This window comes from Fundulus heteroclitus, unplaced genomic scaffold (genome assembly GCF_011125445.2).
Source record: "Fundulus heteroclitus isolate FHET01 unplaced genomic scaffold, MU-UCD_Fhet_4.1 scaffold_61, whole genome shotgun sequence".
Taxonomy (NCBI): Eukaryota; Metazoa; Chordata; class Actinopteri; order Cyprinodontiformes; family Fundulidae; genus Fundulus; species Fundulus heteroclitus.
The window spans coordinates 1910225-1932875 of NW_023397044.1; the positions used below are offsets into that span (position 1 = coordinate 1910225).

General features: G+C 38.7%; 2 protein-coding genes across 4 annotated transcripts in view; both read left to right on the forward strand.

The window, feature by feature from the left end:
• Window positions 1-10452: 10452 nt before the first annotated feature.
• Window positions 10453-18612, forward strand: popdc3 (popeye domain containing 3). Of its 2 annotated transcripts, XM_021313527.2 has the most exons (4): window positions 10453-11349; window positions 14086-14194; window positions 15986-16050; window positions 17069-17157. In XM_021313527.2, the coding sequence occupies exons 1-4, from the start codon at window positions 10757-10759 to the stop codon at window positions 17070-17072; spliced, it is 771 nt and encodes a 256-aa protein (XP_021169202.1). In that variant the 5' UTR covers window positions 10453-10756; the 3' UTR covers window positions 17073-17157. The 2 variants fall into 2 exon arrangements, with proteins under 2 accessions (XP_021169202.1, XP_012712997.2); XM_012857543.3 differs by lacking the exon at window positions 15986-16050 and having other exon boundaries at window positions 10462-11349; window positions 17069-18612.
• Window positions 18613-19264: 652 nt separating this feature from the next.
• Window positions 19265-22651, forward strand: part of bves (blood vessel epicardial substance) — a 69053-nt gene continuing 65666 nt past the window's right edge. For both annotated transcript variants that reach the window (XM_036133341.1, XM_036133342.1), the window contains exons 1-2: window positions 19265-19382; window positions 20029-20286. In XM_036133341.1, coding sequence (XP_035989234.1) covers window positions 20064-20286 — 223 coding nt within the window. In that variant the 5' untranslated portion in view covers window positions 19265-19382; window positions 20029-20063. The remainder of the gene's footprint in view (window positions 19383-20028; window positions 20287-22651) is intronic.

Below are 22651 nucleotides of genomic sequence, written 5' to 3' on the forward strand. Positions count from 1 at the left end.
TATTTATCTGCTAACTCATTTCCTTTTACTCCTATATGAGATGGTATCCATGTAAAAATAACTAATAAACCCATTGCCTGAATTCTATACCTTAATAACTGAATCTCTAATAAAAGGTCTGATCTACTAGTAGAATGATTACTTTTTAATGAATATAATGATGAACTTGAATCAGACCAAATTACACTTCTCAGAGGACGAACTTCCTCAATCCTCTCTCTCTCTCTCTCTCTCTCTCTCTCTCTCTCTCTCTCTATATATATATATATATATATATATATATATATATATATATATATATATATATATATATACATATATATATATATATATATATATATATATATATATATATATATATATATATATATATATATACACATATGGATGCACATGCCATGGATGCACACATAGTCAGACACAGACAGCGCCTCAGCAAAGAGGAAGACCCGCCACCAGTAGGTTAAAAAAAAAAAAACATTGTTCACAAAGGATTATTTTGGTGTTTTTGTCTTATTAATCCCTTTCACAGACTCATGTCAGAGGATTTGCATACATTGTACATGTACGTATGTTATTACGAAAACAAACGTTTACGTCTTGACTTAAGTATATATCCTAATTTTTTATTTATATAATTATTTAAGTAGAACAATGACTAGTGCAAAATTCATTTGTAAATACCGGAGATGAAGTGTAGACTGCAAATTATGTTGTGGTATGATGACTCTCATAGTCGATTGGGATTGTCTGCCTGCATCCTTTTCATTGAAATTATCCATTTCTTTCTTCGTCCTTCGGTTAACGAAGGAAATGTACATCTGACGATTTGGAATGCCTCTGTGTGCAACCGGGAGCACAACAAGTCGTAGGCATTGTTTAGGTCCCAAAAATAAACTAACAGTACACTCAAATTTATCCGTTTTGTCACGCTGGTAGACAAAAACAGTACTGTTTTTGCCTACCAGCATGACCCAGAGTAGCGCGGATGTAGCTCGTGACGTCACGCGTAAACTGGTCTATTATTTTTTTTTAATTAATTGCTCCACTTGTGAAAGTAAAATCTGTTGAGCTCTATTTGGCATTAAGACATCAATTCTTATTGCCACATTGCTAGACAGGACACTGGAAAAAAATAATTAAATTAATAATTAAAAATAAATTAAATTAAATAATCGATACTCACCATCAATAAACGATACAGTAGATTGCGAAAATTAGAATCGCGATGCATCGTCATGACGATTATTTTTGCACACCCCTAGCCTGCACACAATAATAGTATTATTGCATTCAGCTAAATAAACTCACTTTGTGCCTAAGGGGCTGAGTTATCAAACGAGTAGCAGAGTTCGGTAAAAGCTGCAGACAGGCAAGAGAGGTCTGGCTAATGCGTATACACGGTGCATTACAAGTAGTCAAGACAAACTGATAAAAAAAAACATGGTCTAGTTTCTCCAAGTCAGGTGTTGCTAAGATTGATTTCACCTTTGCTATTTGATGAAGTTGATAAAAACGTTTCTGAACAACACTGCTGATCTGTTTTTCAAATTCAAAATTAGAGCCAAACTTTACCCCCAGATTGGTGACACAGTCCCTGAGACAAAATGACAGTGATCCAAGATCTACATTTGGGGAGCGACAGCAACTCAGTCCAAACAACATAAAGTCTGTCTTGTTCTCATTTAAGCTAAGGAAGTTCAGAGGAAGCCATGCTTTAATGTTTGAAGGTTATTTTGTTCCAGAAGTATTTGTGCCTTGTAAGCATGAATTTGAAGTAGTAGAGAGAGTTTCATTCAAAGTTTTGTATTTGTAGAATTAAAAAAAAAATCACAAGTACAATTTTTTTTACACCTGTTCAAATTATTTTTTATATAATGTTTTCCTCAACACAAATACAAATCAATAAAGACAACTGCACGAATCTGCTGCTGTAAGTCACAAATTCAGCGTTACAAGTTATGCCTTCATTTTCACTTTTGACACAAATGTCTCACTGGTAAAAATGATCTGTGACTTGTGGGTAGTACCCTTGATCGGACAGCAGGGGGCGCTGTCTGCTCTGTCAGTCTGTACCAACCGGAAATACATATATGGCCTACTGCCTAGTTGCCTTCCAAGGACCCTGCTCGCATATGCCTTCGAAGGACGTAGCTGTCGCTGTCACTACCCAATCCGTGGTCCGTGTATCTTTTGGTCATTGGATTTTTGTTTCAGAAACAGGAATTGAAAAAACAAAAACAAATGGCCGTTTGATTTTTGTTTTAAAATACAAAAAAGAAAATCGAAATACAAAGCTTTTAAACAGAAACGGAAAAACGCCTCGTTTGTTCATATCCCGAGACCGGATGTGGCTCCTAATGCCTGAGACTACTTTCCAAAATGTTACTGTTTCACCGTGTCCCGTCTACGGTGAAGCACCCTCGGTGGACCCAGCTCGTTTTACCCAGTCAGGCGACCCCCACTTACTTATTACCTTGAATGTAGGACGCATAAAACAGACAAGTATGCTTTTAGTTATATTTTATCTAGGTAAAGACAGAGAAATAGTTACAGTCACACCAGCGCTGATGGGCCCCTGATCGGCAGGAGGCCTCGAGTGCTCATCACACAAACATTATAAAGGGATCTCGGGACACACCCATACAAGGGCGGTACACATCCAAACTGTGACATCAGCAGGGAAGCTGTGTCACCTCCGGGGTGGTATCTGATAGATATGTGCCGGGATAAACAGCTCGTTCCACTTGACCTTGTTGATATCCTAACAAAAATAAAAGCAATATGTTTGACGTGCATCAGCCTATTTTACAACTTTTTTATTTACACATGTCGACTACAGTTAGTTTATATAATTTCTTTCAGCTTTATGTAATACTTCTTATTATTGAGGTCTGCTGGTGAATATGGAAATATATATTCTGGTCAGAGTTTACCCTAAATAAATACTAAAACAATAGCATACAAGCTTAAACAGGCTTGCTCTTGCGATTACCTGGATAAATGAGAATTTGCACAGGGATACAAAAACAATTTGTTTTTCCAAGTGACTACTTTCACTTACAGACGTCAGATTTAGATCTCGAGATGTTACTCATCAAAATCCATCTACATGATGTGGAATTTCTAAATTAAAGCCCTCCAAAATCTCTACCTTAAGTCAATTTGACTTAAGTTGCTGACAATGATGCTACTAAACAATACGTTTTCAGGGGATACTGTCACTTCAGCCTGACAGTAAAACATCTCCAGATGATGCTCAACAAAATAAATAAGTAAATTAAATAGCAATCTTCTTTGAGCTTGTTCGAGCACGTTTGAGCAGCAACTGCAGCTTAACGTTTGCTGCCCGGCTTGTTTATGCTGGCGGAATTTGCAGTACAAACTTTCTCATGAATACTTGATCTTGAAAGCCTGGTCGTCTGTAGAGGGAGCCCCTTGTTATGGAAATATAATCATATATATAATAGTGTAGCTTAAAGTAATACAGATGTTAACTTTAACCCAGTAACCTAAAGAAATAGATGTGTGTGAAAACAAAGGGTGCATTTAAACTTCAGTGAAACACGTACCAGGTGGCACCAAGGCCGTATGACAGTCTTGTGAGTGATAACGCTGTTAAAATGTTTGCATGAGGGTGTATGTTGTTGCAGTCAAACTCCCAGGAACCAAGCTAGGAGATAGATTATATTTAAAAGTCGAAGGTTAGGAAACAGATGTGTGCAGCAGACTGAATGTCTCATGTAGGTCCAGCCCCGCTTGGACTGTCTGTGTTAAAAGGGGGGGAACAACGTGTATGTGTTGAGACAGGCTTCAGACACAGGCAGAGAACTTAAGGTATTCGATGCTGTGATAAACGTGTAAGTGTCTCCCACTTTGGAATTCCAAATTGTAATAAATATATGTTTAACTTTTGCTTTTGCCTCTGAATTCACTGCCTTTTTTCTCTCTGTGCCAAATCTTCGACCGGGTGAGACGAGAAGGGGGGGCTAAACGGGCCCCACAGATGTCTCGTTACCCTACATAACCATAAGTAAGGAAAAATATCTGATGAAAATCCATACTTTGTCCTCTCCTCCAAGAGGGGTTTTGAATCCAATGCAAAGATTCATTAATGAAGGGGTCTAATTTTTGTATCATGTTGGGGATCTTATTTCAAGTGCTGGATGGTAACTGGAACTTGAGATCCTCTGGAAAAGAGCATCACATGCCCTAGAAAAAAAGTCTCATGTAGTGTTCCAAGGACAGCTGAACACCCCAGCTTGTCTCCTGAAAGAGATTAATTATTCCTCTTCATCCCCCGGGAGAGAAATTAAGTTATATGTGAATGAACACATCTGCTCCCCATGTCTTTTCCCTGAACGTGAAATGCTCACACACATACACACACACACACACACGCATGCACACACACAAACACACACACACACACACACACACACACACACACACACACACACACACACACACACACACACACACTTCTAGGCACAGTGCCTTTGGATTTCCCTGCTCCCGAATGCTTACACGGTTTTGACCTTAGCCCGTTCCCCGACAATTGCTTCACCAGGACCGGACACAGGGGCGGTTCTAGACAGGGGCCAACAGGGGCCCATGCCCCTGTAGAAAGGGTTCTGGCCCCTGTTATGGCCCCTGTACTAAAGACATGATAATAAATACACTTCTCATAATTATTTGCAATAGCAAAGAAACCATAACTGATTGGTCACTTTGACCAATATTATTTTTTACAGTTTTACTCTAAAAAGAATTTAAAACTTAAGATGTTTCACGTTTAGCTTATGAGCTGGGGGCAAAGTTTTAACTGCTAGATCAGGGGTCTTAAACCTGCAGTTCCAGAGCCACATGTGGCTCACTTAATATTATTACATTATATTAATATATTATATTATTATTATTATATTTATTGTTTTTTAAGTTTTTTGTTCTGTGCCCCTGTGGAAAAAACACTGGCCCCACCTTGGCCCCCTTGGTAAATTTGGTCTAGAACCGCCACTGACCGGACATAAGACCAGGTTAGTGCCCCGCACGTTCGTGTTAAATCACATCCTGAGAGACGGGGTCACTAACCTGTTATCTCCACCCGCAGAGGTTCCTGCTGAGAACACCGGCGCTGTCCGCTCAGTTATATTCCTAATAAACTGTTTGTCTGTCTTGAATACTGGGTCCTTCTGTTCTGAACTTGACACTCATTGAAATTAAAAATCTCTTTTTCAAAAGGACAGACCTTGTGAAAGTGTTTCTGAGCTCATGCGTGACATGACGTGAAATTCAACCAGGGGTGCTCGGTCCTTCTTCAGTGCCCCAGGTATATCAGCCACATCCCTTTCTCCCATCCAGCAAACAGTCAAGGTAACATTACATCAGTGGACACAGTCTCTTTTTTGTTCCATAATTGAATTAGTTGCATCTTTACAAAAAGTTAAAGTATGACATTTTTTATTTAAGACTGCTGTAACACATAAAAACAGCTGTTATTTACCAATGTGTTTTGGCTTTGTTCACCATAAAACACACGGTACTGTGCTGCCAAACAGAGAATCCGATATTGAGCTAGACACAGTGTTGCGCTTTAAAATTGTATTAATAATAATAAAGCCTTGGTGCAGGCTGGCAAAACCTATGCTAGAGGTGACAGGCAGAAGGGCTGAGGCAAGAATCAGGTCCCTGAGGCAGGTGGAGATTAGACACTGAAAGACAGAGACAGGCAGTCAGATCCCATGGGCTTAGCAATGATAGTGGTCTAGAAACAGTCCAAGGTCAATGTCCAGAAAGCTGATGAGGTGTCCGATGAGGGCAAGGAGAGAAGGGAAAATCTAGGAACAATAACTTATTCAGAAAGAGGCACGGTAGGCAAAGAACGTTGGACATCTTCTGACTGTGAGGTTGGCTTCACACTGACTACGTTCCATGCTTGCATCCATGCAAAATGTGCTGTGCGGCAAGCCATACTAGTTGCGGTGTGTAAGCGCAGCGTACTACGCTTAGGTTAGCTTTTTATTTTAATCAGTAAATAAATGAACACCAGAAGGAGAATGCGTGTGCATTTATGCTACGCAATGCCTAAATAAGACTGAATTTCAGACCTGTATATACTCCTGTTTGGCAGGGAATAAACGGGTACACTTCCAGAAATATCCCAAAATAAATGTAATCGAAAATTAAGCACCATAGATCATGTACTTGTGACAAGCTAACAAGCTAGTAAACTAAACTGCGATTTCTAATCAGATAAGGTCAAGACACTGATTTTTTGGTGATCAAAACATCTTACATGTTTTATATTCGAATCCCTATTTTGAAATGAATAAAATATATTGACATTACAGGAAACATTGTGGCAGAAAGTGGAACTACGTACCAAAGCCTATTTTGGTAGAATCTATTGGTAAAGTAGCTGTTAAAGTACTGTTAGGTTCACCTCTTCATCTTCTATTTTCCTTGATCCTCTGTGAGCTCTAGAAACAATAACATAAACAAACATTCAGGTATTAGCATCGTAATGTCATGCTTTGCAGGAAAGAAACCCACCTGAAACAAGTACCATTTGACAACAAAATACATACCAACACAACTGAGTACGCTTAAACATTGTCTAGAAACCCTTTTTTCTTAAGTAAAACCTGTAAGATATATCTCCACATGCTAACTACAAAAGTATATCACATGCATCAGCAACCTTTACAATCCAAAGAGCCATCTTTACTTGCATTCTTAATGAATAAAACTTGTCTAGAGCCAACAAACCTATGTAACCCTTTTGTAGTTTACTCAAAAGTACTTTTTGTACTTTACATATTTATGGAAAATGAAGGCAGAACATGTAATTTGCTACTTAGTGAAACAAAGCAAAGGACTAAACAAATCAAAGAACTTAGTGTCATTCTGGGGTGGAAATTCTATGCAAACATAGCATGAAAAAACGCAAAAATGCTAGAAGGAGCTTTGTTTTTACAATACCTTTATATTTAGAAATATTTCCCCCATATATATTTTTAAGTTGAAAAGAGTCATTTAGGAGGGCCTAAAGCGCCAACCGTACATTCTCTAATTTAGTTTCTAAATTGTGGCATCGAGGAAAGATAAAAGCAGTTTTTAAAAAAACTTTGCCAAATCATGTGTACAAGGGAGTAGGTAATATGTGAGATTGTGTTTCTGAATTTACTTTATGCTTAACTTATGTGTCTTTTCAAACCCTGAGAATGGAAAAGTTTCTTAGCAGAGTAAAAATCTTTTGTTGGTAGGCATGCAAAAGCTCAGTCTTACATTGTAGTTGAACACAAATCAGCTTTAACCAATCCTTTCCCACGAATAATAATAATAAAAGAAATATCCTTAGTCTGATCATTTGAGATAAATACACGTCTACATTTTTTAAATGGTAAATGGCTTGTACTTGTATAGCACTTTATGTAACCCTTTTGACGACCCCAAAGCCCTGCACACTACAGTCTGTCATTCACCCATTCAGACACTGTTGGTGGTGAGCTAATGTTAGTAGCCACAGCTGCCCTGGGGCAGACTGACAGAAGCAAGGGTGCCATACTTCGGCGCCACCGGGCCCTCTGACCACCACCAGCAAGCAATTTTGGGTGAAGTGTCTTGCACAAGGACACAACAACTGAGACAGTCAGAGCAGGGGATCAAACCGGCCACCTGTCAATTGCAGGACAGACTACCTAACCTCTGCGCCACTGTCGCCACATTTTTTTCTCCCTCACACTATTGTGGATAAAAAGTTGTTTTTTTCAATAGCTTAAATCTGTTTATACAATTTAGGGAAAATGCATAATCTTTTACTGACATATGCATCTGTTTCATGATCTTGTATCATCTTAAAGAGTCACAAACATAATTTCTTAATGATTTAAACACCTTTTCACACTTTAGTGAATCACTAAACAAAGTTGCCACTCCTCCACCTTTCCCTTGCTGTCTGCTTTTGCAAATAAAATTGTAGTTTGGAGGCATTGTCTATCAGAATAGGTGCCTCATTAAATTCATGTAACCATGTTTTGGTTTAAAACATTACATCAAGCTTATGGTCAGTAATGAAGTCATTGATTAAAAATAATTTTCCTGACAGGGGTCTATTGCTAAAGCTAGTTTATATGGTTTAGTTGTCATAGTTTGAGTTCTGTCATGGTTTAGTGTCTGTTTTGGGTCCTTTCTTGTTTGATTTCCGTTATGGTTTATGTTCTGTCTGAATCTCAGCACTGATGCCTGGTCTGATCACCCATTGAATACACCTGCTTAGCTCCGCCCTGTTTCTCACTAACTGTTCATCTGATCCACCTGCATTAGTCAGTAAAAATTCTGCCTTCAGACCAGACATCAGTGCCAGATCATTTACGAGTCTATTGGTGAGTCTAATCCAGCTTTATTGTTCCTGATTGATCTGGAACAAAGGCAATTTAATAAATTGCCTTTTATTATAACCTCTGCTTGTTCGGCTGAATTTCTTGGTCCTACGTATCCCGTTCCTGACATTAATAGTTCACATTGTCTGGTTGCATCTGTCAATTTATGGCTTCTAAGTATAATTGTTTATTTCTGTTTTTTTATTCTTTTAGCTTTGTTCTTTCTTCTTTGTAGCATCACAGATATCTTAGAGCTATAAATAGAAAATTACAACAAAATCAAAAGACCTAAGGATCATGAACAGTCGCAGTTTCTGATATGGGCATCTAGGAAAATTCCTGGTGTGTATAAATACCATCTAAATACATGTGTTTGTGATTATTTATTTATTTATTTAAAAAGGGACAGTACATATTAATGAACATACATGTATGTCAATATGCCAGATTGTAGCCATTAGCTTTCCATCTGTAGTCCCTGGACAGGTTGATGTTAACATGAAATTTAAAATAAAACAAACATAAGACACATACACTACAAGCAGGCCAGACAGAAACAGTACATTAGGGTCACTTACAACAGCAAACTACACAAGCTAGACTCAGGACGAAGACAGACAGGAGCAATTACGCATTAATATACTCAAAAAAGTAGTTATAGCGTTTTCTTGAACTTTGTACTAGCCCTAAAGTGTGAGATGTATTGGACATACACTAAAGTGCGGAATATATTGCACATACCCTAAAGTGCAAATATACTGCATATACCCTTAAAGTGCGAGATATATACACATGCCCTAAGTGTCGATTTGAGTTCTTATAAAATATGCTCATAAGTTAGAGCTGACCTTAGCCATTCCTTAAAATAATTGCCAGCCCATGCAAGCTGGCATTTTACATTTTATAAAATTTTCAAAACTCAATAAATTATATTTTGACAAAATATTACAATGGTGATAAATGTTTTTTATCCGATATTTTCAATACTTTTTTTGTATAGCCCCTCTATTGGCTTCAGGATTGTAACATCGGTCAGAGACCAGCTGGTTATACAATAGCTTACATGGGAAAATATCATACAGTGCAAAAACATCATGACAGCTTTGTTCGTCAGTGATCCCCTTATTTGATTAAAATTAGAAATGTTATATTTAGTTATCTGTGTTATAATTTTTATGACTTTTAAAGGACAGAGTAGTGTCTAACAGCACACCCAAATATTCAAATTCTGATACTAGTTGTAACTTATGGGATGATGTCACTCCATTTACCACAGCAGCTTGTTTTCGGTTAGACAAGTATGAGGCCATCCATTTAATGGCCTAGTCAGAAAAATTTAAAGAAGCTAGTTTGAAAAAAGTACACTATGATTCACAACATCAAAAGCTTTTCTCAAGTCTAAAAAGACTGCCCTACAAAATTACTTTCTCTATAAATAGTGTTATTGCAGTTTCTGTGGAATGGTGGACACAAAACCCAAATTGCATGAGGTGTAAAGGAGTCAGGCCACTTTCCTAACTGTTTTGCAACCCATTTTTCAAGCACCTTTGAAAACACTGGTAATATACTAATTTATCCATAATTAATCATATTACTTTTATCACCACACTTAAAAATTGGAGTCACAATGGCCATCTACCAAGTCTGTGGCACAATGGAGTGTTTCATAGATAAATTGATTAAATGGTTTTACTAACAACATTTTGAAACCTTGCATCCGGGTTTCAACCCTGCGGAGGGTAGACAGTCAGGGGCGGGGCGAAGGGAGGTGGGGGGGGGGGGGGGGTTGCCCAGGGTGCCAAACAGGCTAGGACCACTCCTGATTATGACGTTAAGCAGTCTATAGTTATATGATTGGTCTGCCTTTCCTAATTTGAAAACTGGCATTATTCTTGACTGTTTCTAAACATTTAGAAACTCTCCATTTTCAAAGAGAGTATTACCAAATGAGTTAAGAGGTTTTACCATGTCCCTCCCTCCATCCATCCATCCATTTTCTAACACGTCTATCCCTTGTGGTGTCATGAAGGGTGCTGGTGTCTATCTCCAGCTGTCAATGGGCGAGAGGCGGGGTACACCCTGGACAGGTTGCCAGTCTATCGCAGGTTTTACCATGTCCTTATGTATTTATTATTTTTTCAAAAGGACATATCATTGTAGAAGACATATTAAGAACAACTTTTTAATTTCATTTATAGCCTAGATAAAATATTTTTGGTGGTAAATATAGTTTACATCGGGAGAATGGACTATAACCATCAATAGCTATCACTCTCTACATGTCGCAACCATTAGAGCTCTAATGGTGATGTTTCCCCTCCCTCCTGTCCCCGTCGGTTGCGCCACGGACTGAAAGTGAAAAGTTGCGCTCCTTCATGTGTAGCAGCCAGCCAGCCAGACTGGCTGCAGGGGGGCACCGCGCAGCCGGATCATCCACTGCTGTTTTATTCGCTTCCAGCGACATGGAGCCTCCGGACTTTGAAGCCATGAACCTGACGGTGAAGCCGGCGTCGCCAGCCTTCCCACTCTGCGAGGAATGGAGGGAGGGCGCCGAAGGCTCTTTGTTCCACCTCGCCAACATACTCCTTTTCCTCGGCTTCATGGGAGGAAGCGGCTTCTACGGACTGCTTTACCTGTTCACCTTCCTGACTCTGGGCTTCTTCTGCAGCAGTCTGTGGGCATGGTCGGACCCATGCACCATGGATACTTTTCTCTGGACCTTCGTCTTGTTTTTGGCGTGTTTGGCCCAAGCTCTGTACATAGCCTACAAGTTGAGGAGCCTGACATTCGACAAGGACTTTGAGGAACTGTATAACTGCATGTTTAAAAAGCTCGGAGTGTCCCTTTCACATTTTGGAAGGATAGTGTCCTCCAGTGACGGAGCTGTCCACACCTTGGAGAAAGGCCAGTGCTTCGCTGTAGAAGGAAAAACGGCTATTGACAAGCTGTCTGTGCTTCTGTCTGGCAGGTGACTGCATGACGGCTTCACTTCAGCAAGGCTAAAAATACCAAAAGCAAAAACTAATCCTGTTAATTCTTCACTAGTCCAGCATTGAAGTTGATTTAGTTTAAAAATGAAGCTGATTGAAAAGGAATTATCCAAGTTCACCAATTAATCTTTAAACAGCTAATGTAGAAAATCTCACATTTCAGCTGTTCTTTAACAGTTTATAAGATGGTGAACAAAGAAAGACATTTGGTTTTCTGTATCCCACTGGCTTTTCTGACTGCTTGAATAGTAGAAGGCATGGACCTTATGAAATAAAATCTGATCCTTCAGTCAGGTTCCAGTGGTCCTATTCTGCAGTTGACAGATCCACTTTACAGGATAAAACTCGATGATGATTATGAAGCAAACCATAATGATTATGAAGCGGGTTACACCCTGAACAGGTCCCATAATAAGATAAGATAAGCTTTATTGATCTCACAGTGGAGAAATTCACTTGTCCCATCGGCTCAATAGTCAAAAGTCAGAAGAAGGTGTCAAAGTAGGTAAGTACAATCAGTTAGATACAGTTATACAGCTATATACAATATACAATTCTGTACACTCCTATGTATAAATATGTTATTGCACATATCTTATTATACAGTTTATACAAGACTATTGCACAGGCTTATTGCACAGTTTATACAGTTTATACAGGATTGTTGCACAGGCTTAATGCACGGCTTATAGCACCTTGTTTAAATAAAATTGAGTTGAGTCTAAGCATTCTCCTGTGGACAGACATAATTGTCTCTGGTTTTTATTGGTGTCAAAAACATTAATTTCACCCTTGCATTTTGACCTCTTTACATTACTGGTGCCTTTTAAATTATCATTATTATAATCAATTCTTTATTTATACAAGTAGTTTCATTGAGACACAAATTTTAATTTACAAGAGAGCCCAGTTTGGTTGTTCATTACACCGTCCCCCAGCAGATTACCAAAATGCCTGATGGAGGTCCAGAGGAACACTCTGCGACCTGGAATGGGGTGGGGTGTGAAGTGCCTTGATTAGATTTAAAGAGGCAGCACCAGAAGGAGTTGCTCACAGACGTACCTCAGAACAGGGGTAAAAAGGGGCACCTGAGTAGGGCTGTGCATAAAAATTGATATAAAGATCCATCCATTTTCCAAACCGCTTCTCCCTCATGGGGTCGCGGGGGGTGCTGGTGCCTATCTCCAGCGTTCACTGGGCGAGAGGCGGGATACACCCTGGACAGGTCGCCAGTCTGTCGCAGGGCAACACAGAGAGAGACAAACAACCATTCACACACACACCTAAGGACAATTTGGAGAAGCCAATTAACCTAACAGTTATGTTTTTGGTCTGTGGGAGGAAGCCGGAGTACCCAGAGAGAACCCACGCATGCACAGGGAGAACATGCAAACTCCATGCAGAAAGACCCAGGGGTGTACTTGAACCCAGGACCTTTTTGCTGCAAGGCAACAGCGCTACCCACTGCGCCACTGTGCAGCCCTGATATAAAGATTAATATCGATATTTTTAAAATATCGATATTATTGATATAAAGATTAATATCGATATTTTTAAAAACGATTTAATATCCATATTCTGGCTTTCAATATCGATATACCTCCCAACCTCTAGGGGGCGTTATTACAGCGCAACCATTACAGTTCACAGCGAAGGAGAGCAAGTGAGACAAATTCGTGGAACGACCGACAGGATTTTAGAAGCTCCTTTGTCCCTAAAATCAGATGTTTGGGCACATTTTTGGTTTCTGTGACACGTTAAATGCATTGAAGCAAATGCACTTTATTTTTCTGTTAATATGTCTGTGATCAATAAATAGAACATAAACATAATATTTGGCTGATTTTGGTGATTGAATCACTGAGCATTAATTCAAAGTAATAAATATCGATATTGGAATCAAAGCAAGCTGAGCTATGTATCGAGAATCGTATCGTATCGTGAGCTGTGTATCGAGAATCGTATCGAATCGGCTCATCCTAGATGATACCCAGCCCTACACCTGAGGGTAAGTTCATGAGGATTTCAGACCAAAGGAAAGGAAGAACTGAAAATCATGATATGTCCCATTTGATGATATTTTTTTGTTTTGTTTAAATAACAGTCAGGGAAACTGGCACTTTCTTTGCTAAGAGGTTTTTTCCCCACAAAGTGAAGGTCCTAAAGCAGACCTATAGCTCAACTAATGATATTCTACATAGACCTGGATAACAGTGACCCAAATTTGGCTGCTAATAAGTTTTACAAGCAACGTTTTCAGGTTTGTTATTTAAAAAGGGCAAAGTCAGCCTTATCCATCACTTCTGTCAGTCTGCCCCAGGACAGCTGTGGCTACTAACATAGCTCACCACCGTGTGTGTGAATGGGTGAATGACTGGTTGTAATGTAAAGCGCTTTGGGGTTGCCGGACTAGTTAAAGCACTGTACAAGTATAAGCCATACACCATTTATGTGTCTAAATGCCAGCAGTTCTGTGCAGAAAGAGTTCTGCAGCATGTACCTTTTTTCTAACTTTGTCCTTTTTCATGTCATGTCAGCAGCAGCTGTTGCAGACAGGAATCACAAATGAGCTGATGGATAGGCCCAAAGCTCAATATAATAAAAGTCTTCAACTGTATTTTAATTAAAGTTTTCTCCTTCTAGATATAGACATTTGTGATGAGTCTGTTATAGATTAACAGTAACAGATCAACTTTCTATCTGTTCTCTTCCAGAATCTGTGTGACGGTTAATGGAGAGTTCCTGCATTACATCTACCCTTTCCAATTCCTGGATTCTCCAGAATGGGATTCTCTGAGACCCTCAGAAGAAGGAATATTCCAGGTTTTTTTACTCTTCTACATCACATTTATTTTATAACTGTGACTTTTTAAAACCCTCTCATTTGTGATACCCCTCCATTTCTGAGCACAAATTTACCCCTTTCTTTTCTACAGTTTCTGGTTTTTGGCAACTCATCTCTATCTCTTGAAAATAATTTGCTTCTCAAACCAGATCAGACAGGAAATAGCCTCTGAGCTCAGGTTACACTATTGATAATTTTATCTAATTCCGGCCAAAATTATCTTTTAAATATTGTGTGTGTGTCTTCTGACCTAAACATACATTGGAGTATTTGGTCACTCTAAACCAGGGGTGTCAAACGTACGGCCCGCAGGCCGGAACCGGCAGCCAAATGCATTCTCATTATTCAACAATGATTGCTGAAAAAAAACGTACTTCGTACAATTGAAAACCTGCAGTTCCTATATTGTCCACGATGTGTTTTATTCAGAGCAGACAACAAGCAGTACTCTTTGAGTTCCGGGTCAGAGGTGAACTCCTCCATTGCTGTGGCTAGCTGTTTGCACAGACATATATACGTAGACGCGTCATAGGGCGCAGGTTCGCACGTCAACGTCACCGCCATATTGTATGTGGCAGAAAAAAGTTCAGTTCTGTTATTGTGAACGTGGATCAGAGAAGATGCCCTTATTCCTGTGCTGCAATAAATACACACACACACACTCACACACACACACACACATTTATATATATATATATATATATATATATATATATATATATATATATATATATATATATATATATATATATATATGTATATGTGTGTGTGTGTGTGTGTATGTGTTATGAATATAAGGATCAATTTGTTAAATCTAAACATTGTGGTCTTCATTATTTTATAAAACCGTGTCACATGTGAACCTTTAGGAACAGACTTTTTGGGGGAGTATTAAAGAGGTAAAATTATTAATATGAGAAAAAAAGTCCTAGGTCAATAAAGTAAAAAAAAACAAACAAACACAAAAGTGATAACGTTATGATAAAAACATCATATTATGAGAATTAAGGGGGAACATTTCCAGAATAATCACAGTTTGCAGAATTATTTCACTCCTGGAGTGATAGGGCCAGTTTAGACTATTTTAAATATTTTTATTCTTTAGAAGAATAAATTCAGGAGAATGAAGCTAAAGGGATACGAAAATAAACTTGTAATATTACAAAAAAAAAAAAAATACTACGAATACAAAGTATATTCAGAGATTAAAGTCCCTCTGATACTGTTTAAGTGACTGAGTAACTGCAGATTTGCCACATTTAAGATGGCGGACGCTCTGACGCATCGCAGCATAGGCAGAACCCGCCCAATGACGCGTCTACTCTTATATTATGTCTATGGCTGTTTGTGTTGCCATTATTCCTAAATTTTTGAAGGATATTGTTGAATCAAGTCCAATTAGTCTAGACAAAGGATTCCATTGGGTGTTTGCTGGCAACCACTCGACGGTGAGTCGTTTATTTTATGTCGCTTTTATATTATAGTATAAATGCGGTTGGCTACACGTCCGCTTAAAATCTATGTATTGGCATCTTAAAAATGGTCTTATAGCATAAAATATCATTCTTTTTTTGTTGATTTTGTGGCCGAATATAGGAGATGTTCTCAACGCATTAAATAAGCCCTTTGATATTTCTAAATGTTGTCTTTTAAGGATAATTTTAAGTTACTTTTCATTAAATTTGTCAATGGCCTATGGAATTCTGGATGGATGGCAGTTTAACCCTGTTTAAGTGCTAATTTTTGTTTTTATTTATGACCTTGTTTAGGTCAGGGTTTATTTTCCACCCCCTATTCCGACCCATGCGAGCTACCTGATGACTGCAGCTGTGCGGTAGGATTTAATTGAACCGGGCTATTTCATTTTCCTGGACCAATTGTCGTGGATCATAGACAAAAAAAAACTGGATCATTGATTGATGGACCATTAATCATCCTGCAAACAAAAAGACAGACTTAAATAGGATATTTAATGTTTATATTCATAGGAAAATATTAATACTATTATTGAATACCTCCCTAAATGTATGTAAAAATATAAGTTTGAATACAATAAGTACTTTTCTTTTATTCACACACAGGCTCCTCAGCCGAACTTCTGAATGCCTCTTACCACATATGGCTGTAGTCAGGTGCCAAGCTTTAATAGGCATTACAATTGGAACTAACAGCAGCACTGAGCTTCAGATGTTTAACATTGATTTCAAATAATAATAATTCTTAATTTTTTTATCTGTTTGATGTATTTTGTCATGCAGGACAGTGTTTTTAAGTCCCAAAAACTGTGAATAAATGTTTTTCAACATCTTACAATCACTGTGACCAGTTCCTATGCATAATGCACTTAAATAAATGTTTAACTGAGTAAAAATATTGTTGAAATTGCAAATACTTTTCTTAAACTCTGAGGTTATTCATAATATGTTTTGTAAAATGGAAATTTGTTTAATATAAAAATCAACAAGTCCACTTTTATTAGTTCTATTTAATCTTGCAATGAGTTTATATGTGTGGCCCCCTTAAGATCAGATTAAGCTGAATGCAGCCCCTAGACCAAAATGACTTTGACACCAATGACTTGTTGAGCATGGTGAACTTCTCATAAATGATATATCCATCCATTTTCTGTCATGCTTATCCCTGTTGGGGTCGCGAGGGGCGCTGGTGCCTATCTCCAGCTGTCAATGAGCGAGAGGTGGGGTTCATCCTGAACAGGTCGCCTGTCCATCGCAGATAAATTATATAAATATTGACTATTTATATATACTTCAGATAACTCTTAACATTTATACTGTATGAGTTTGCAGTGTTAAACAGTAAATCACAACTTGTTCTGTTTTTTTTCTCCTCAGGTGACTCTGCATGCTGATCATCAGTGCCGATACGTAGCTTGGAGGAGGAAGAAATTGTACCTGCTTTTTGCGAAGCACCGCTTCATAGCCAGGATCTTTGCCCTGCTTGTGCGCAATGACATAGCTGAAAAAGTGTACTCACTTAGTGACAAGGCTTTTGATAAGGCAGGTCACCGCTATGATCTTCGCTTACCAAGTTACTGCCACATGCCAGGTCCAGAATTAGAAAGAGCACATGACCCCCTGGAAGTTCCCGTGCCAGGGGAAAGGACTGCCTGATCATACACACATACTTTCAGTGTCAGGCCTCCACGTATAGAGCTTACTTTCTGCATTTAAAAAAGTTGTTGGAGCTAAAACCTCTCCGTGCTTGGGATAATGTTGAAGTGATTAGCCAATCTTTACTCACAAGTACTCCTCAGGTGTAAGATACGAATCCCAAAGAAAACCAAGTCAATCCCTCTATAAGTGAAGCTGAAGCCTGGGTGCTGTTTATCAGGCAGGTCTACAGCCACAGACATGCCAAGGATTAATTACAGCACATTCTGGAGTTCCTTACACAGTAACCCAACTAGAATTCACTAAACAGTCAAAGGTTTAATGTTTTTTCATCCCCAGAGGACACAAAGCTAAATATTTATTCTAAATCTGTAAAAGAAAATCAATGGAATATTTTGTATGCAACTAGGGTAAGAATATGTCCCTTCAAATATACAATGCAGAACATAAACAGCTTCTCAGTTTTATTTCAGTCCTTTATCCTCTACTCAATTTTTCATAATCAATTTAATTATTAACAGTAAATTAGATGATGATTTTAACTGAGCAGTTCATTCATTACTGGGCATATTAATCAAAATGTCTGCATGTCCGAACAAAAGTAGTATGCTCACTAACAAAAAGAGTTGAGCATTAAGTTATGAATTGTCAGATTTAGATGTAATTGTAATTTGCAGCCACAAACTGGTTGAATAAATAAATTCATTTTTTAAGTGCTGTTTAAATTTCCATGAGTACAAGGAACTCTGGCACTGCAACTAGTCTGTGCCCAGGGGCCCACATCCTGTTAAAACCTACCATGTACAGATGTCAGAGTGGATCTGACGGCCTCATTGTGTTACCAAGAATTCACTCCACATTGTCCAGATGCACAATACGACAACCTGACTATCCAACTCAAACTGAACATCTTCTCTGAGGCTGTTCACTCACTGTTTTTGGGTGATTGTCCAATCCTCTGGAAACTGCCTCTAATATTGTTGCATTTCATATGGTGTTTAAACTTGCTGTATGCTGAACCTAGAGGCAAACATCACTGGACAAATAGGAACATAGATGGAGATAATAGCACTGTTGGAGAAATTGATTTAAAACAGTTGCTTGCAACATACGATTGTGATAAGTACATTCAAATTATTTCAGTGTGCTGATGTGTATACAGAGATGTGCTATTTGTTTGGAAATGTTGTGCTCTCATGATAATGTGAAATATTCATGTTTCCTGTTCTTTTGGACAAAGATTAAAGAATGCTCTGGGAGTTAAATATTTTTGTTTTATTCTCACAGTCACTTCTTCATATGGCTACTTATGTAGACGGGTCATAAATAATAAATACGTGTGTACAGACATCAATTATGGACTTGTAGATCATTGAAGAAGGAGAAAAAAATCTTTGTCATTACAATCTTGGTCTAAAAGTCTTGCTCAGGGATAGTGGCACTCTGCAGAGTTCAACCCGGGTATTTGCAGCCTTCACAGAACACAGGGGTGCTGCTCAACCACTAGGCAACTACTACCTAGTGTAGTGTCTTGAACCAGTCTTTGATACATGGACTCTTTAAAATGAAGAAAATATTTTAAATTGTTGTCTAAGAAGAGTCCCTCAATTGGGAAAACTTTAATGCCAGAAATGGAAAATCCTGAAAACAATGCATCACCAGCAGGAGCAACTGTTGTGTATTTTTTAGATACGTTTTACAAAAAAAGAATATTGAGCAGTGGAAAAAAAAAAACGTGAGATTTTATTTAATGCTATAAAATAAAACGAATGTTTAAAAATCCTAAAGTGGTGAAACATCAGCACTGTTCAGGTCACCTGTTATACGACGCCCCCTGTTGGAGCTTTCCGGTATTGCTCGCGCTTGCCAGCCTAATTTAGTCTGCCCTGTCAGCTCTGTGGAATGTGAGATGCACATTATGCAGACCCCCGAGAAAAGGTCCGGGCTGCGGCGTTCAGAAGCGCTCTGGTCCGTCTGCAGCAGCAAGCAGTCATTTTTCTTCGCCCTGCAGACTTTATCCGCCTGAACATACTCGGTAAGCAACTTCATATTTCCCTTAAACGTCCTAAGTGAAGCATTTAGAAAGTCAAAGCTGGGAGGAATTCTTGTGTCAGCGCAGTTTCCGATTCTATTTTTACATGGGAGCCTCTGCAGCGCTGGGAACAGCAGCATGGAGGGGGAAAGACCGCAGCTGTTCCCGTTCAGCCAAATTACTTCACGGTCTCTGGGAGCTCTGATAGGATGATTTGGGTCAGCTGCAAAAATAATCAAAAATTATTATGCTTATTAAGTACTGAAAATAACAGTAAACAGTAAAACGTGTTTGCTTCAGACTCTTCTATCCCATATCTGCTACTCTGTGTTGGCTGCATGAACACCTGTTTAGTTTTTATGTTCAAATTTGAGATTTGCCAACTGTGTAAAATCTACATCTTTGCCTAAAATGTAAATTAATGGTAACGATTAGGAAAGGTTCAAACGGGCAAGACAAGTTTATTATACAGCACTTTTCAGTAACAAGATGATTCAAAGTGCTGGAGGCTATGGAGAAGAAGTTCATTATGTTTTGCTAATTAAAGAAACAGGGAGTCTCTGGCATCAGCAACAATAGAGAAAGGAAAAAAATATTATCCACCTTATTTTCATGGAGTACAACCTCTTGCTCTCATCATTTTCTGCAGCCCTACCCTGGTCCTCTGGCTGGAACACCATCAGGATGTCTGCTTCACCTGACCCAACTGCCTTCTTTACCATGTTGTCCACATTAACATCTACTCCAGGGGTTCCAGCTGTGGAGCCCAATGCCACCTCCTGCCAGGAGTGGGAACAAGCCCACCACATGCTTTTCCATCTGGGGAATCTGTCCTTGTTGCTGGGCTTGGTCATTCCCACTACTCTGGGGCTTCACATGATCCTGCTGCGCCTCTTCCTGTTGACAGGTCAGCCCTTACTCCTCCCCTACCTGAACACATTTCACTAATAATAATGTTCATCAAAGACAGGAAAGAGCTACACTCAGTGGCGGCTGGTGAAAAAAAAATCTTGGTGGGGCTGGCCAATAGATATCCCTGCCTAACCCAGTACATGCATTTAAATTAAAAGTCGGAAAATTACTACGATTCCACAATAAGCATTTAATTAATAAAAAAACATTGTTCACAAAGGATTATTTTGGTGGTTTTGTCTTATTAATCCTTTTCACAGACTCATGCCAGAGGGTTTGCATACATTGTACATGTACGTGTATTATGAAACAAACGTTTACGTCTTGACTTAAATATACATCCTAATTTTTTATTTATATAATGATTTAAGTAGAACAATGACTAGTGCAAAATTAAGTTGTATTTACCGGAGATGAAGTGTAGACTGCAAATTCTGTCGTGATATGATGGCTCCAACAGTCGATTGGGATTGTCTGCCTGCCTCCTTTTTATTGAAATTATTCATTTCTTTCTTCTTTTTTCGTCCTTCGGTAAACGAAAGAAACGTACATCCGTTGATTTAAAATGCCTCTGTGTGCAACCGGGAGCACAACAAGTCGTAGGCATTGTTTAGATTCCAAAAATAAACTAAAAGTATGCTCTAATACACCCGTTTTGTCACACTGGTAAGCGAAAACAGTAATGTTTTTGCCGACCACCGTGACCCGGATGTAGCGCATGACGTCACGCGTGAAGTGTACCTATCACTGTGCAGCTAGGGCTACAATTCCAGGAGCCCCAAACCCATTCATTTTGGCGATGCTGATTGGCCAAATACTTATAAATCTTCCCTAGCAACAGTATACGATTGGTTATTTCGCTACACTTGTAGGGCTCCTTGAGTCACAGCCCCACAAGTGTAAAAGAAGAGAAATTATACGTTCTGTTGGTGGAAATGCACTGTTAAATGAGAGTCAATTGATAGTCATTTAGTAGAAGTGTTTTAATAATTCTTATTACATGTAGCCATGTACTATTAAGTAAAAACTTACATTAATAATACTTTTAAAATCTATATATATTTTGACTTTTCCCCTCCACATCTAGGGAGGGCAGCACCCGAGCGCCCCCTATGGGCCAGCCGCCACTGGCTACACTTATCACAATTGTATCCTTCAATTCAAAGTGGACTGTGTGACAATATAGACAATATTAGCAAAATCATGCTGAGGTTTACATTTTTATGTTCTGTTGGACAGTTTTTTTTTGTTAGTTTTTTTGTCGTCACAAAAGATATCTCATCACTAGAGCTGAGGCCTTAAAAGGCTCTGACTGTGTCAGCTACACACAGGACTGGATGGGGGAATGGAAAAAAGCTTTTCCAGTTTGTTTATCTTTTTACTGGATGGAGTGGAGACAGGAAGCAGCAGGAACTGTGGGAAATGGGGTTTTAATATCTCTTATTTATTTTGCAAAGATCATTGTGACAGAACTATGGTTTCAGAAGATTTATTCAAGATTCTAAACTGAAAATGACATTTACATACCAGGTCTGAAGCAGTTACTGTTGCCATTATACTTCAGTAAAGTTGCAGATTCTGTTGGAAAAGACTGGCACTTGATGACACAACATCACCTAATCTAATCTAACGTGGCTGGAAGTGTGATTCAGGGTTGAGTGTATATTCAGTTGTCCATCTGTTTGTCTCATAGATTTCCTGTTGCTTTTAATGTGGATACCTGTACAATGACAGTTTTATAAGCATCACGCTATCCCACCCGTTTTGCTCATTAATGACTAAACAAAATCAAGAACAAAACCTAAAACCCCCACTCTGGAGAAGTTTCATAACATGCTTAAAAAAGGTCAAAATATTCCAGTCCACACCAATATTCATGACAGTAGAGCTGTGATGTTCTTTACTTCAGCCTAGAAGTTTTGAGATATAGTAAGGTCCACCTGTGCCTGGTGAATTCAACTGATTTAGATTAGCAAAGACTTGTTTGACCACATCAGGTCTCACATTGCTTATACATGTGTTTAATATCATGTTTAAAGCCCTGTATGAGAAGATCGTACTAAGGAAGTAATCTGAAAAAGATGGAAGAAAAATATTTTACAGCATGTTAAGATTCCTGAAACAGGGTTTAAGTTTACAACCGCTATTAGACTACAAATCATTATGGGCAGGGCCCTAGCTGTTTGGACGCTCTGGACAAAATTTAGCGTGGAACTTCTCAAAGCTTAAACTGATAGGCAGAGATTCTCAGAGCTACACACATATTTGGGTACCTTTCTGTACGTTTCCTGTCATAAGAGGGTCAAGAGTTTGATTGTGTTTTATGGTAAATGTGGAAAAACTTAAATTTCCTGAGCAAG

Bases quoted from the DNA above. Each gene is read 5' to 3' on its own strand.
- popdc3 (XM_012857543.3), top strand. From the start codon at position 10,757: ATGTGTAGCAGCCAGCCAGCCAGACTGGCTGCAGGGGGGCACCGCGCA. The intron at 11,350-14,085 runs GTGACTGCATGA...GTTCTCTTCCAG, and splicing joins TCTGTGCTTCTGTCTGGCAG to AATCTGTGTGACGGTTAATG. The intron at 14,195-17,068 runs GTTTTTTTACTC...TTTTCTCCTCAG, and splicing joins CAGAAGAAGGAATATTCCAG to GTGACTCTGCATGCTGATCA.